The 16,414-nt window shown below is 40.8% G+C and overlaps 2 protein-coding genes across 2 annotated transcripts in view; one reads left to right on the forward strand and one right to left on the reverse strand.

The window, feature by feature from the left end:
* Nucleotides 1–125: 125 nt before the first annotated feature.
* On the reverse strand, nt 126–2,218 carry ucmab (upper zone of growth plate and cartilage matrix associated b). Its single transcript, XM_072434489.1, has 5 exons — nt 2,074–2,218; nt 1,906–1,965; nt 1,685–1,780; nt 311–409; nt 126–229 (listed from the first exon to the last, which is right to left on the reverse strand). Exons 1-5 carry the CDS (start codon nt 2,204–2,206, stop codon nt 132–134), a joined length of 486 nt encoding a protein of 161 aa, XP_072290590.1. The 5' UTR covers nt 2,207–2,218; the 3' UTR covers nt 126–131.
* Nucleotides 2,219–4,056: 1,838 nt separating this feature from the next.
* LOC140349437 (cyclin-dependent kinase 17-like) overlaps nt 4,057–16,414 on the forward strand; it is a 33,625-nt gene continuing 21,267 nt past the window's right edge. Inside the window, exon 1 of the mRNA XM_072435756.1 lies at nt 4,057–4,403. The gene's annotated coding sequence lies outside the window, so the exon portion shown is untranslated. The remainder of the gene's footprint in view (nt 4,404–16,414) is intronic.

Below are 16,414 nucleotides of genomic sequence, written 5' to 3' on the forward strand. Positions count from 1 at the left end.
TCAAGTTAGCTATTTTTTGCACTCAATGCTGCCAGAATAGAGTAAAATTATGTATAATATGTTGAAGTACAGTAACATACCTATCCTAGTAATCCAGTCGTGTTTAAACGTAATACTAATAATAATGTATCTCAGATGGACTGGCGGTTGTACTCTTGAGGAGGATACATGCCATCATAATGAAACTCCCTCCACTGCTCTGTGCTCTCCCGCGTACGCTCATCTTGTTCTGGGACAGAACAAAAAAATCTATCAGGATTATCAAATCTTTTAAGCAACTGTTTATTATCAAGTCTATGCTTCTACAAACCGTCATTTTGCTCCTCAGCGTGGTTCTCGTACTCATTTCTTTTCTCCTCATGAAACTCTCTCCTCCTCTCATCTGCGGCCAACACTTGTCTCTGTTCAGCTAAGCACAGGAAACATGTTTTTAAAGATATTACAACACAGAATGCAATACATAACATAGTCATAAACAAGTACAAACTATTTCCAATATTACTGCAATGAGCTTTTCTTTGTTTTTGTTATTCCTAAGGTCTTCTGAGGTGAATCTCGAGCTGTTCTGTGTAAATGATCTAACACCCAAACGAGGAATGCATGCGAATTGGACGCGACATCCCAAATAAGACTTGTTACATTTACTTATTACCGGTATATCGACCAGCTTTGTAAGAAGTTGTTCACGCAGCTGTGGTATGGTGACCTTTGGAGCCAGGTCACGACCTTTGACTGTTCTGAGTCACGACCTTTGATTGTTCTGACCTCAATTATCTGCACAAGTTGATGCATGCTGGAGACCTGCTTTGTGAAGGAAATTTAGATAAATGTCTTCCTGTGATTATGATAAGCACTAGCACCACTATAAATGAGTTAAGAGTACAACTATACTTATAATACACATGTGGATTTATACTTTCTTATAATCAGGGGTGTGATGTGGCCTATTGCATACTATTAGTGTTCTAAGCAAGACAACTTACCCACATTGTGTCACATTTGGCATTCAAAATCAGTCTTTCCACCTCATGCAGTGTTCAAATAAACTACAGCGTTATTATGTGTCACTTAAGTTTGCCAAAAAATGCATTTTCACTTTCAAGTTGGCAGAGCAGGAAAGTAAAACAGTGAAAGGATGTGAACTTTGTAGACCTCATACAGGGTCAGGCCTGTCTCTGTCTTGCTCTGTCTGTGTGATCAGGAGCTCCGTGCTGACCTGTGGCTCCTGCTGCAGACTCCGGGTGCACTCCGGGTGCACTTCAGGACACACTTGAGCTCCTGTTGATGTCAGAACGTCACCACATCCACTCTCTACCTCGACTTTGTGACTGAACTACATTCAGCATGCAGCAAAATGCATCACACGTTCATCATTCCAACTAAATATACTCCTTTTATATACCTTTTTATTTATTTCCTCAGAATGTCTATGTCTACTTTGCAAATAAGTCATCAAAGGGATTGAACTGTAAGTAATATCAACATCCTTCTTCTAAATACAACCTTTGTTTTGTCAATGCAAATATTTCCTTTGATATACAACTGTTAAAATGTTCAACATCCTGGTGACATCTACTGTATGCACCAACTTCTATGGAAAACCACAGCGCCCACATTAACCTCAAGCACACACAGGTCTCGATCTGGCAAGACATCAGGACAAACAGACCCAGAGCAAACGCACCGTTAATCTCATCCTGGGACTTGGACGATCTCCTGCTGCGCCGTTTGAAGAAGTTTGTAGCATCTGCCTCCTTCAAAAAGATCTTTTTGAGAGGACCTGGTGAAAGAAAGGTTTATGCCAAGACAGTATGTATGTGCAGAGGTGGAAGACATTGACCTTAAGTAACAAATAATAAACATACTCCTTAATACAATACTATTACTGGTTAGAAATACTTTTACCTTTTGCATCCTTTGCGCTGTTGTCATTGGGCACAGCTGCAGAATCAGCCTCTGGGGACACTGGGTCAAAAACACACAATATATAAAGAGCAAACATTGAAATGGAGCCAAGAACAAGACAAATGCATCAGAAATATCAAATGGAGTATGTCCCAATGGAAAACTCACAGGACAGTGCACAGATCAGGGTGAGCAGAGCCAGCAGTGAAGAATGGGTCCACGACATGTTTGCGTTTGGACAGACCGAGGGGTGAATGCGGGTGAGGAGTGAGTGAAGGCAGGACAAGACTCTGAGGGTCATCAACAAGAGGGAGGGGACGAAAGAGAGAGGAAATGGGACAGGACAGGAGACTAACCTGAAATATTTCAGCAGTGTCTCCAGTTTTATTTATTTTACAATTGGTAAGAATGTCCATCAAGAATAGTTTAAACAAAGTGAAGTGGAACCCAAGATTGAAAGATTTATAATACAATGTTGATCAATAAAGCCTAGGCCTGCTTATTCATGGGGTGTATTTACCCCATGAATTACCAGTATATTTTTGTGAGGAAATATAAACAATTGCCAAAGCAATTTAAATTCAAAACTAAATATATCTATTGGTCAATGTTCTCAAAATGGCAAAGTATAAACAGGAAACTTATCAATAATTATTGTCTAAAATAGTAATGGTAAGTGCTGGACTCCTGATTCTATCCACTGCCACCACGATTTGTTAACGTCTAGCCATCATAAAATCTGTTCGAAAACAAGATTTACATCATTTGCTTTGCACCTGTCCAGGACACATACACAGCAATGTTCTCAATGCCAATTTTCTTCAAGTAGAGTGTTTTTGGGTTGGACCTCTGAACAAGAGTTCTTTCTCCACTTTGCACAAATCCACCTGGAAAGTATGCAGCTCTGTTTGCTTGAACTTTTTGCTTCTGAATCTTGGCTTGGGCCCAGAAAAGAGACAAGGTTTAGATTGTGAGGTATCATTGAAGTGGTGAATTGTAATTTAAAAGGCATTGGCGAGTTTAAGAAATAACAAGATAGTTCTTGAAAGAGCAGAAAATCACTATCACATCAGGAAATTTGTTTCCTAAAATAAGTTTGAGAGCAAAGCCAGTCTTTCTAAGTGGATGACTTTTATCAAATTCATATTTAAATGACAACGGATCATTTCTAATTTACTTGGCTTTAAAACGTAACTCAACTGAGGGTGAAATCCAACCTGTGAATACCTATATTGGTTTTGGGTGTAAATTAGCTTTGTAGCTATAATCCGTCATATTTAGGCATATTTGTGCAATCCAACTGTTCATTAATGTGCAATCAATTAATAAAGTTAACATATTTCTAGGTTTGAAGTAACCATAAAGTTTCCATACATCAATTCATTATAAAATATTTAAAACAACAGTTTAATAGTTGAGAATTGCTGAATATAATAAAAGAATTTCATGTGACTAAATTGTATAAACGTTTGATTTTTAAGCATTTATACAGTAAATTAAAGTTGGGTTAAAGCAGTAGGTAAGATTATTTGTATCTTCATAAATCTATTGAGTGAAATGGGAAATTTAACCTGTCTTTATTGCACGTTAAGGAAGTAACTTTGTGAGTTTTAAGAACGAGAAGAAAACTGTATAATGTGTAATCTGTTGCATGAAAAAGACAAAATCCCAATCACTTGGATCAGGAAATGAGTGGAATTTGAGAGAGAAAAACTAGGACAAAGACTGCTCGTTCTAAGCTGATGACTTTATAATCAAATTCTTTTAAATGAGAAAAGATCATTTCAAGGACATTCCACATTTATGCAGTAAACATGCATTAAAAATAATGATCAAATATTTAAAACAATAGTTGATCATTGCATTCATAACATCTGTGTTAGTGACTAAATCAATTGTATAAAAGTTTGATATGCATTTTATAGTTAAATAAAAAGTGTGTGGGGGGGAAGTAACGAACATCTGCGGCATCAAGCCATAATATAATAGATCAATGCATCAAGCAAAAAAGGCTATTTTTTAAACCATAACTTCCGGTACCGGAAGACTAGCGCTGCCGCCATTTCTCCACCAGAGGGCGCTCCAAAGTCAGTCTCCTCACTTCCTTGTTGTTGTAGCGCACGGCCGGAAGTGGGCGCTGTTTCCCGCAGCAGTATCTGATGACACGGTGGTGTGTGGCAGCAGCAGCAGGCGGAGGACGCTCAAATCAGCTTCTAATCCGCTCCGTCTCACACTCTGCCATGATCTGTGCTCGAAACAATCACTCTGGCGCTGTGTTTAACTCCCGCGGGTTGAAACTTTAACGACGAACGACACGACGAGCCATGGTTTCGGACGCCACAGACCCGCGGATATAAGCGGCACTGTCGGCGGAAAGTAGCCTCGTCCTCCACCACAAACACCCGAGAGGAGAAGCTTTCCCACCCGGACGAAAACACGGCGTCCAGCCTGAGGACGAGCTCCGAGGTCGGGGAATCCGGTCGGACCCACCGTTTCTGGTAAGTTTGGGTCAAAGCGTTTAATTCATCCCCGATTTTTGTTCGTTTTAATCCTCCAGAAGAGACGCGTCCGTATCGCGGTAGACGAGCACAAAACACGGGTTAACAATGCGGCAATGTTTACTTCACAAGCGGCCACTGTATCGAGCTATTCAGGGTCTTATTCACCGGTGAATTGCTGCATTTACTTAAACGAACAGAGCCTAACTCTGAGTTTAGGTGGGACAAAGTAAGTTCAAACGTGTTTCTTAAACGTGCTCCAGGATCGAAGTACGTGGTTATTTCAGATTTTGTCAATTCTGCTCGATTTCAAGGGTAAATATTTCACAAAATCACCCAAGACTATCCAACAAATAAGTCTTGACCTGTTGCTTTCATTCTTGAAACTCAATCAAGGCTATTTCCCTTGGTTTATTATAGTGATAGTCATGTTTCACCGTAAGATAAACTAACTTCGTCGTAAAATATGAGTTGTAAATGGGAAAGACCTCTTGGTGCATAACTAAAACTACCACTATTCTTCACTAACATGACTCATTCTTTTAAAAACTCATCCTGTTTTTCTGGTACAGAGTTGGACAAAGTATTTCGCGTGTAAAATGTATTTCAGCTCGGTGAAGTTTGTGTGTGTTGCGTTCACGGGATTCCTGTACATTCTTGCTGTTGTCAGGATGGAGCTGGTGTTGAGTGACCAGGGTTTCCCTCAGAGACAATGAGCTTTTGGATGGAAAGAAACGCCTTGATCGCGACCAGTAAATCCAGTGATTCAGAGAAGGCGCTTTCACTTCGTCTGATAAACTTTAGAGGAAGTTCATATCGATGTTGTTGTCACTGTTGAATAGGATGTTTGGGGTTTTGCTCCCCACCTCAATATGCTTCTTAAAAAATATTTAAGGTAAAGCAGAAAAATAAGAACTTTGAGGTTGTAAGTAGGTTAGTGTTGTCACAATACTTGTCTTCGATACCAAGGAATCGTCCCAATACCTATTTCGATACCACAATGGTGATTAAAAATGCTCTTTTTCTAGTCGATAAACTCATTTGAATCTACTTTTTTTTCTATTCAGAGGGGCCATATAATTTTTTTTATACATCAATACTAGTCAAATCAGTATCTAGTTTTGATTTTTAGTTTTGATTAGTATCTGAGCTTCAATGCTTTTGACAGTCCTCCTCTGGACACTTTTGTTTTGTTAAGAAAATAGCTACATATTTATTCTGCAACTTAAAGGCGGTATGGACGATTTTTCGGCGATTTGAGCACGCAGGCGGAAGTGCGCATGCGCACTCCCCCGTGCGGACTGATACAACACACACGTGCGTTTGTTTATTCGCGCAACGGAGCGCATCGCATCTCTCGTCTCCCGTAGATTTCTGTCCACTTCTGCGTCAGCTCGAACTGTCTTTCTCCGTCTTCATTTTGCCCCGTACACTGAGGGAACTATATTATGATAGATCCATGCGCTTAGGCACGCGGAAACGTGGGAACGAGCCTGACGCGGCTGCAGGTGAGCGATAGGTGCGTTTTATGATTGATACGTGGCAGGACAAATGATTTATCCACACCACGAGGAAATATGATAAAAAATCGTCCATACCACCTTTTAAGTCCTTTTACAGACTGTAATTCCATTGTATTTGTGCACTAATAATTGTTACTCCAGCAGTCAAACAGGACACGAGAATCAGATAATTGACATTGTTTACTATAACACAGAGGATTAAATCAGTAATCTATTGTAATCATATTCTCAAGTGGAGGAACATTACAGTCACTCACTATTGCAATGTGTATCCTGTAAACAAGATCCTTTTTATTTTGTAATGTACATTGTCCTTAATAGTCCTCACCCCCTAATCCTAGCTGGAGTCCAGGGGCTGCGGGGGACAGTGTGCCCGCCTGTGTTTCTTTGACGTGGGCCTGTTCCCTTGGTGAGGGCCTTGGGGATGAGGATGATGGTGGAGGAAACCTGAGCTGTTGTGGAGCAGCTGTAGCCACGCGGCGCTGATCTCTGCAGGCCCGGGGCAGATCAGATGATGGTCCAGTGTGTGAGTGTCCCACTGTCAGGGGGCACTGGCAGGGTAGGCCTATGGGGGAGTCATTAGAGGATGCCCTCTCTTTGTTGTTCTGAATACTACGGCGGCTTATGCAACTGAAGCGCGGGGCATTTGGCAGAGATATAGATCACTGTAGTATTGAAACAAGCGTGTGGAGCTTGTGCTCTTACTGAACCTGTGCTGCAGAGCCTCCTCCTGCAGAAAGATACCCGTGTTTCCCAGGATGCACTGTGCTGATTAATGATTGGCTGCAGGTGATTAGGTTTAAACCAACTAGCTTTAGGAACTGGCATTCATTCTGCTTTCTGATTGGATAATTGTCTTGAAGCAAGACACCAAATTAAAACAAACTATGCATTATGATGTAAATGTGATTAAGAATAAATCTGCATTACAACTGTTATCAACAAAAGCCATACTTGATTTGAACATGTCTTGTATCTGTACATTGAAATCAGAATCTTATGGTTCCTTTAAATCTGGGCCTGCTTCAGGACTAGTGATGTCACGATCACATTTTACTGTTATGATTATTGTGAGGAAAATGTCACAATTTAACGATTGAGACTGTGACAAACAACAGAGGAATCTTTCATTTTCTTTCATTCCCGTGATCTAACACGTTACTGTTCCTCAAGTTTGTGACCGACTTTATGAAATCGAACTTTCTGAAAGACAAAATAAAGCTAAAATTTAACAAAACAGCCAGATGAAAAAGTTATTTACATTTAGATCTATTCTTTGGGCTATAGATTGAACTAAAAATACTTAATCCTGCTTCTCAAAGGGTCAAAACGATCATTATTATTTGGTTCTTATGATTGTATTGTGATCTGAATAATCACGATTATCGATTAGCCAAATAATCGTGACACCCCTAATCAGGACTAAGACCTAACAGTGGGGATGTCATGATGCAACATTTAATTTCAATGTTTTATTATTGTGAGAAAAATAACACAATTAAATGTATATAATATGATTTACTTACTAAACAACAGTCAAATCTTTAATTGTCTTTAATTCCCATTGTCTAACATGCAATTATTCCCCAAGTGTGTGTTCTGAATGGGGAAAAAATGACATAAACAGCCAGAAAAAAAGTAGTTGACATTTAAGTGCGTTTTCGGGACAATAGATTGAAGTTAAAATACTATAATTCTTCTATAATTATTATGTTTTAGTTCTTTTGATCATATTGTGACCTGAGTAATCATGATTATCGATTATGATGCATTTAATTCAGAGCGGAACTAAAGTCATGCAAATATATATCACTACACTCATCCAATACGTACTAAAGTAACCTGCCTGCACCAGCTTGTCCGTGTGTACCTGTGCACCGGTTTGAGAAGCGCCAGTCCTTAGTGTCGGTGTGTTTGCCCTCTCAAAACAGAAGGCTCATTCTTCGCATCTTTGCTGCTTTTGTGGCTTTCTCTCCAAACATTTGTATAACTCGACCACACACTGACGGAAACTTGTCACTGAAGCATTTCGCCGCCACATTGTTTTGACAAATTCAAATGATAACTCACAAAAATATATCCTAAACGTGGAGGAATCGAGATGTATCGAAACATTTATAATATCGCAATTGTAGTTTTGGAGAAAATGTGAATATTGAGTATAAGTATATCAGTAAAACGGTTAAAAATGATCTAAAAGAGCTGACTAAAAATAAAATGTCTAGTGTAATCTTCCAAACAAGGGTATAAAGTGATATTTCTGATGTTTTCGGGGTAAATTGAATGGTCCAATCATGTTTTGTGCAATACTTAAACCTTAGCCAAGACATTTAAAGGCACATTTTAGCACATTCTTCATTCACTGATAAAATATCTGCTGAATATTGTTATCGGGATAATACAGTATTTATTTTTTGTCACTTTTGCCCAGACCTACCCGGACATTTCCCCGACATTCATTGTTGTTATCGCCGCGCGAGGAGAATACCGCAATAATTACTGACCGTTACATCCACAGTATTTTCTGTAGTTAAGTGACCAATGTGAGTCGACTCCGTGTGTGTTTTAGTGTGAGGCCAAGGCAGCTGTCTGAAGGTTAATGTGTCACCGGCGCTCTCCAGGGAGCAGCTGCTATGTGACGGGCCGCGCTCCTGTCTATACATAGCCCAAATGCAAACTTTTCCTCCACAGCCGCACGGGAGCTCCGCGGCACGCAGCCAGGCCTCTCCCGTGCATTTGGCCTATGGGACAAATGCGGCGGCCCCTAGTACGTCTGGTCAGCACCCGCTCCCTCGGATCAGATACCGCCCTGCCCAGCCCCGCCCTAATCCAGCTGGTTTGATTGAGTGCTACACCAATGAAGCATATGAACCCAGTCATCTGTAGCTAGGGATGTCCAGATTATTGGGTTAATCGATAATCGTAATTGTTTAAGTCACAATGTAATCGTAAAGACTAAAAAAGGATAATCGTTACTTTTTTTTTTTAATTTTTTTTATGAAGAAAATGTTCTTTAAAAAAAAAATCAAATCATAGAAAAGTGACAATTTCTTAACTAAATTAGGTGTTTTTTAGTTGAAAAAGCTTCAGTTGTAGTCTTCTGGACTCAGTTAGAAAAAATAGACGTTTCGACTCTCATCCAAGAGTCATTGTCAAGGACAAAATCAAGTCAAGGACAAAAAATTTTCTAACTGAGTCCAGATGACTACAATTGAAGCTTTTTCTACTATGGAACACGCCTGGACGAATGAGGGATTACACAGACATGTTTTTTAGTTGTGAAATGTGTTGATTTTGGAAGCAAAATTAAGTCCTTTCTGCTCACTCTTTCCTCATGAATCCAGTCACATATTGAGGAGCGTTAATGTGTTTAAAGAAAAAAAAAAAGAAAGAAAATTTAGGATTGTATTGTTGTCTTGGTCATGATGTTAATAATCGCAAATAATCTTTAAATCGCGATGTTTATCCTCACAATAATCGCTACAGTAAAATTTGAAATCGTGACATCACTAGCACTCGTGTCCTAAAGCAGGCGAGGGACCGAGATCGCCCGTGTCCCGGAGCTCTTGGCAGTATCAAAAACGCCTGTTGTCTGCGCTTTATTTGGAGTCGCACAGACCAATACCAGCTCAAAGTATGTCACAGTAGATCACTTGTAGTTCCTAAAATTATGTTAATAAATGTGTTTTTTAGCGGTTTACTGGTAGAGGTCCTGATTAACATGACACATTTCTTAAAAAAGGGTGTTGAGGTACTTGGTAATAGATTCTTTGTTTCCACTGGAGAAGTTGTCAACACGACCCCTGTTTTGAGTATTAGTCGAGTGCAATGATACAAGCTGGGCCAGTATATCCAAATGTAGCAACATTTGAAATAAAATGTTTTGTTGTAAACTTTCAAGTATATATGGATACACGATTATATATCTGCATTCTACCCACATTTCACATTTGTTTGATTATTCAACCTCAACCAAAGATTTTTTTTATATTTTTGTGTATATTGCCCAGCTCTGCACAACATTATCTTATGGGAAAAGTGGGAACACACATTTGGAATAAGTTAAATTCTTATTACTTGAAATATTCAGGCTGTAACATTTAATTACGGGCTCAAAATGTAAGCATAATAACACACTGTCAAAAAGATTCTCTTGACTTGGATAACGCAGAAGGTTTTGTGTCCTTGGGCAAGACATTGAAGTGTGGACAATGAATGAAATATGCATCATAAAAATGCTGCATAAAATGTAGAATATGCTGCGGCTGACGTCTGATGTTCAGAATAGAATTAGTTATATACAAGTCATCGTCCTGCTTATTTGATGCTAGCGCGGCAGCAAACCTTTAGTTTAGAAGTCAACTAGTCAAACTATTATTGCTATTGTACAATGAGACTTTTCAAATAACATTTTAACTAGATAAAGGTTGAAATAAACAGTTTTTTTTTTTGACATTTTGACTTAACAATGTCACTGTTTTGTTATCAAGTGTTTTCATATGCGTTTTAGAGTCTGCAAAGTCCAGATAATGATTCAAATACGACTACGGTTGTTTAGAATGCGTAGAAACCGATGGCCCTTGAGCTCTTCCAATCTTTTTTGACAAATGTGTAGAGCCGACTCAGATCATTTTGCCCTCTATACACTAAACTCTTAAAATAAAGCTTTGAGAATTAAGGCTGGTACGCTAAAAGTACAAATATCATCCCAATATATCGGCCAACCGTCTATCTCTAACTCTATTGATTGTTGCTGTCCCACCTGAGGCCACGTTATTTATCTCCAACAAATATAGCCTTTCGCTTTACCATAGATAACTTTAAACACCTTTCTTTGCATCTTTTTCTTTGCACCGAAGTCCACGTGAAGGCAGTGTTTTTTTTTTTTTAGAAGGAAAAGATAAAGTGATAACCGCTCCATCTGCCTTTTGTTAGCGCTCAGTTTTATGTTAACGACAGCGAAAGGGCTGCTTCTGCTGCTTCTGCTGCTTCTGTTGCTGTGACAGCGCGTTTCCTTCGAACGCTAATCGTTCCTTTCTGATGTTAAGCGTGGCTTCATAACAGACGACCAGGTGACCGGACAAGATCAGATCCGGTGATTATCTCGGTAATGGACGCTGTCATATCTCGCTCACTTCTCCCGTTAAGGTTCCTCAATGGAAGTGTAGATCTGGAGTGGTTTGGAGCGACAGGCGTGATCTTATCTTCCAGCCCATCCCCGTATCTTGGCCTGGACGCAGCTGGATGCACAAAGCTGATCCGGGCCGGGCGTTTATCTCAAAACCGCCTTAACAGACCAAAACAAAGCAAGGGTTTAGATGCTTATCGTTTCAAACAAAAGATTCAAACATTTGACTATTGTTTTTAGGCTTTCTCAGAGTAATCTATCCACCTCTTCTTTACACAGACTGCTAGCATTAGATCTGATTCCCAATAATAAAAGTACAATACTCAAATATGTAAAACAATGCAAATGCTGTGATTGACCGGCCCATTATGAGTCTCTGGAGTTACATTTCTATTTCCATTACGTAGAATTTTTCCAGATCAAGGTTGCACTTCAATTCAGTCATTATTTCATAGCAGTACTACTTTTTTTCTATAAAACTAAAGCACTCCTCTAATTAACCCGTCGCAAGTAGAAACATAAACTTGCAGAGAGTACAATATGGCTAAAAGTATCGAATTGCACTTTTACGTACCAGTATTGCGATTACAATTAGATTATTTTATTATATTTGTTCAAAGTTTTAAAACATTTGACAAATAAGCCTATGAAGTGACTTGTTTGTGGTGGAAATCATCACACAGCCCTCGCGATTTGCCAATTGTATGAATTAAAATTTCGTTTCGATGGCGATTCGCCTTGCGGCCCTTCTGTGTCCCTCACATGTGCTCTGTGCCGCTGTCATTCAAGCCCCTGTTTCCATGGCAGCAGTCTTAATCAGCTGCTTTTGAGTCTCGCTGCGATAAATCTACAGTTCTGCGTCAGTGGCCCAGGCTCCCCACCAAGTGTTCCCGCTCCATCCTTCCTTGGTATCGGACACTTTTACAGCCAAGTGTAAAAGAACGGCTTTGAAACTTTCTTTCCCCTTTGTGTGATTATGTTGGTCTTAGTCGAGCTGTAGTTGTTTTAAAATGCAATTTCGGGGCTCTCCGATTTCACCTCGTCACGTGCTATTGGTACTGAGCCACAGCTGCCCTGGGGCAAAGACGACGTGGCTACAATCTGTCACAATCACACTGCAAAGTTTGGATGGAAAGGCCCTGTCTAAATCCGAACCAGAAAAGGGTTTATTGCCATTGCCAATGAACAGAATTAAAACAAACATAGGAACTTGCTTTGGTGATTCGGTGCAGCATAAAACGAGCTATATAAAATCAAAAAGAAAAACAATTAAAATCTGCAATAAGCTAAAAATAGGCTTACTATGTACACAAAATGACAGTTGAGTTTACAGATGTAGTGCAGCGAGTAAACAGTGCAGTAGGTGATTAAATTATGGTTAAAGTGACCGTGTTTAGGAAGTGTTCATGAGTCAGAGGGAAAAGGCACCAGACTCTTCAGTGACTCTGATCCACTGACCTACTGCTGCCCCGACATGTGTCCATCCACCATTTGCACCTTCTGTCTGTGCAAGTGGCTTTGTTGTAGTTCACCTGCTGCAGTGAGCACGAGGGAGCGAGCACTGCAGCCTTTCCTCCCCCCCCCCCTGAGAGAGAGAGAAAACAGCCACCCACTTTTTACTGTGCCGCTCACACACACACAATGCCGCCTTTTACCAAATGTGTCCCATTGTGGAGCCAGCTACTTCGCTCATGTCCTTATTGTCCCGGGCAGGATGAGAAAAGACTGCTCTTTACAGAGAGCGGCGCTGAGCTCACCCTTGAATCATGCCAATAACAGCCACGCTCCGTCCTCCTTTTCTGTGGAACGAGGGCTGACATGCGTCTCCCCCAAGGCATCCGAGACATTAAAGCCGCTGTATGTAACGTTTAAAAGAAAACACAGCCTAGTTACAGTTAATGTATTACATAAGACGCTAAAGAGCAGCGTGATATTTCCTATATTTTCAGGGTGTTTCTGGAACGATGACTTCTTCTTGAGGGTCTTTGATGGTTTATAGTTGAGTGATTTGCACATACAGTTGTTGTCTGGTGTGTGTTCGATTTACTTAATGACAGCGACACTGAAGTCTGGGTAAAGTCAATACAGATGAGGAAAAGTGCAGTATTTGTTGCCTTGTATTGCAGTGGCACAATACAATATCACAGATTATGTCATCAGATTGCTCTCACTTGACTGACATACATTTGGTGTCTTGCAAATTGAAAGTCATTTATGGTGCCGCACGTCTTCAGCAGCAGGTGTAGTATATTGTTCAGATAATTGTATGGGCACTAGGCACATTTTCAGGAGATGACCATTTTCTTTTTTGATATTTTTCTTTCCCATCAATGAAAGTCGTGAATGCAATTGAAAAGCAATTGTTACGGCCCGTCTTTGACGCAGCCCGATTATTTACTGACACATTTATGCTTGTTTAGTTCCATATTGTGCGTTTTGCCGGGCCCTGCAGATATAATGGCAGTTGCTGACCTTGGCTTTGTGTTTTTGTGAGTTGCTCTGACAACAGATCCTCCTGGCGAGTGGCGGGTGACTGCTTCTTCTCTAAGATGTGGGCCAGGCCTCACATAGAAAAGATGGATTATTTTCATTATGAGTATTGTTACGTTGGCGCTGGTGCACAAGAGCTACAGGATAGGACTGTGCAATTACCGGTAATCAAATTAGGATTATTGCACTAATCGTTTAGAAAAAATTTATAATTGGGTACCGGTAATCAAGATTTCTACCTTTTAATTAAAAAGAGTGCAAGTGTTTCCTTGAGTGGTGACACTTACAGATTGTACATTTACACTCTTTCTGTGAGATACGTCACTCCTTTACTTTCATTGGTGTGTTCTTTTCATTTTAGGCATTGATGCTCCACCTTCTCTCTAAGCAAATAACTGTTTGAATAATCATCATTTCAATGTGTATTTAAACAATGGTGATGATAGTTTTTCCATATTTGCACAGCCCTCCTGCAGGGGAACATGTTGGACATAAGTCACTGTCACGCCTCTTTGGCCTTAGATCCATCAGGCTTATGTTGACACAATATTCGTGTCACAAGTACGGACATTCACATAATTCTGTTGAAAATATGTTACATGTGCTGCTTGGTGGCTGAGTGGATTGCTCATATGCCAAGCTCCATGTGCAGCAGGGTCAGGAGTTCAATCCTCCGACAATTTACTGACCGTCCTTCACCCTTTCGTCCCCATTTCCTGCTACGCTGTCCTGTCCAATTAAAGAGACCTCGCTGGTGGTGTAGTGGTTTAATGCATTGCACATAGTGGGTCTCTCTTTCCCCCTTCATGCAGCAGCTGTCCTGTCAAAAACAACCAGAATATGGCCAGCAAAAGGAAACGTAAAAACAGTATAATTGCCTCATTTTGGTCAGTTTCATTTTGGCTTTTTGGATTCTTAATAAAGATACAGCACAAACAAATAAATTTCTCTGTTCATCTAAAGTTTATTTGACAAGCTAGACTGCCTGTCAAGCAAGTTAGACCACACATTTCACTTTGAACATAGTGAACACGATCTTGTTAAGGTTTATACAAAATGTGGCCTATTTTCCCCCTGTTTGACCATTTTAGTGATTGTTATAGTTTGACTTCCTGGTTGGATATGAGCAGATTGTGTGAGATAGTTAGAATAACCAACTGTTACCCAGCAACCATACTGTAAACGAGGGTCAAGATCCATATAAATGACACCATAGTTTTGATTTGACAGTTGTGTGTAAATTGTCTGCATTTTTTTAAATCTAATGTTGCTTATTGATGACATCAGGGGGATTCTGTTTTAGAAGCTGGGCTCTATTTCTTGTAATCTTCAACTTTTGTTTTTCAACTTTTCTTCACAAAGTGCGACTTTACTGATGTAACTATGACACATATTTACCGCAGGGACTAAACCATCAAACGATAATAATTAGAAAACCATGAACCAGTCATTTGCACTCTAACGTAACGTGTCAGAATCACATTTTTTTCTTTTTCGCTGCCTTACACGACACCCGACCCTCCTCTGTGCCGCCACCTCTCCACCTGGCATCTTTGTACACCAGTACTTGGTCTAATTTGTTGTTGACGGGGCTTTTGCTGAGTGAAGAGATCATTACTTTCCAATGAGAGCAGAGTAATTGACAAGAAGCCGCAGACTGTTCTGAATTCTGATCCTCGAGGACTCCGTGAAAACCCTTCATTAAATAACCAGCAGAAAGTCTGGTTGTGTTCGTGAATCTTGTTAGTTCTGTATTTTCATGCCCACCGCTGTCAGGAGCAGACGTGGAAGTTCAGCAGAGGGCAGAGGGTTGGGGGTTGGGTCGCTCGCTCTACAGTGGGATACGGAGCATGCAGCCTCCCGCCGCGCTCCGCATTTCCAACATGGCGAAAAAGCAATCGAGTCGCCGTGGCAACAAATCCCAAACTATTGCAACCATCAGAACCGCGTCGCCCCCTCCGTTCCCCCGTCCTGCCGGGGCGCTCGGTGTATCCGGGGAGTCTAGACCTCAGGCGAGCCCACGACAGAGGGGGACAGGGGTTTAGAGAGCCGCCACAGAGAGCCGCCACAGAGAGCCGCCACAGAGAGCCGCCACAGAGAGCCGCCACAGAGAGCCGCCACAGAGAGCCGCCACAGAGAGCCGCCACAGAGAGCCGCCACAGAGAGCCGCCACAGAGAGCCGCCACAGAGAGCCGCCACAGAGAGCCGCCACAGAGAGCCGCCCCTTCTCCTTTTTACAACTGCTCTAGTAAGTTTTCCAACACGCTGTCCAGGGCGGCAGGTCAATCCGTGGTCACTGTCGAAATGTCACGTACAGAAATAAAGTTGTACTGTAAGCCTCAATTTATCTGTCTAGAAAATGGACAGATTTTAATTCATGAGCTGGTATAATCCGCATGCCTGACTTCCCGCCTCAGTCATTTCTGGGAATATAGATTTTTACTGGACCAATGGGCACAAAGGCAGGTTATGGCAGCTGTGAAAATGATGATGACAAATCTATTATCTATGGAGTCATGGGCTGAAGCAAGGCAAGATGGCACTTGTTCGTGAATGCATCATGAGTCTCACGTCTCGGTTTAGTCGGAATACCACCAACACCTGTTTTTGTTCCCTAAACTGGTAGACGGTAAACCACAACAGCACATTTTCGTTTTATTTGACAACAGATCGCTGAACTCATAAAAAGTTTAGAAGACAGGGATGTTTTGCGCAATGGCATTGTTTAATATTCTTCTGGGAGCTTTTTGTCTCCCCGTTTCCTGCTTAAGCGGCTTATTTAGGCCACAGTCTTATGTTCTTGATTGATTTATTTTACTAGAAGGAATTACTTGCTCCAGGAAATTCTCCCAAAAATAAATGTTTTCTGA

This window comes from Eucyclogobius newberryi, unplaced genomic scaffold (genome assembly GCF_026437365.1).
Source record: "Eucyclogobius newberryi isolate DKJ021-1_F unplaced genomic scaffold, fEucNew1.0.hap1 SCAF_7, whole genome shotgun sequence".
NCBI lineage: Eukaryota > Metazoa > Chordata > Actinopteri > Gobiiformes > Gobiidae > Eucyclogobius > Eucyclogobius newberryi.

Excerpts from the sequence above, each read along its gene's own strand:
- ucmab (XM_072434489.1), bottom strand. The coding sequence starts at position 2,206 with ATGACCCTCAGAGTCTTGTCCTGCCTTCACTCACTCCTCACCCGCATT. Across the intron at positions 1,966-2,073 it reads CCTGATCTGTGCACTGTCCT|TGTCCCCAGAGGCTGATTCT; the intron begins GTGAGTTTTCCA and ends TTTTTGACCCAG. Across the intron at positions 410-1,684 it reads GTCCCAGGATGAGATTAACG|CTGAACAGAGACAAGTGTTG; the intron begins GTGCGTTTGCTC and ends TCCTGTGCTTAG.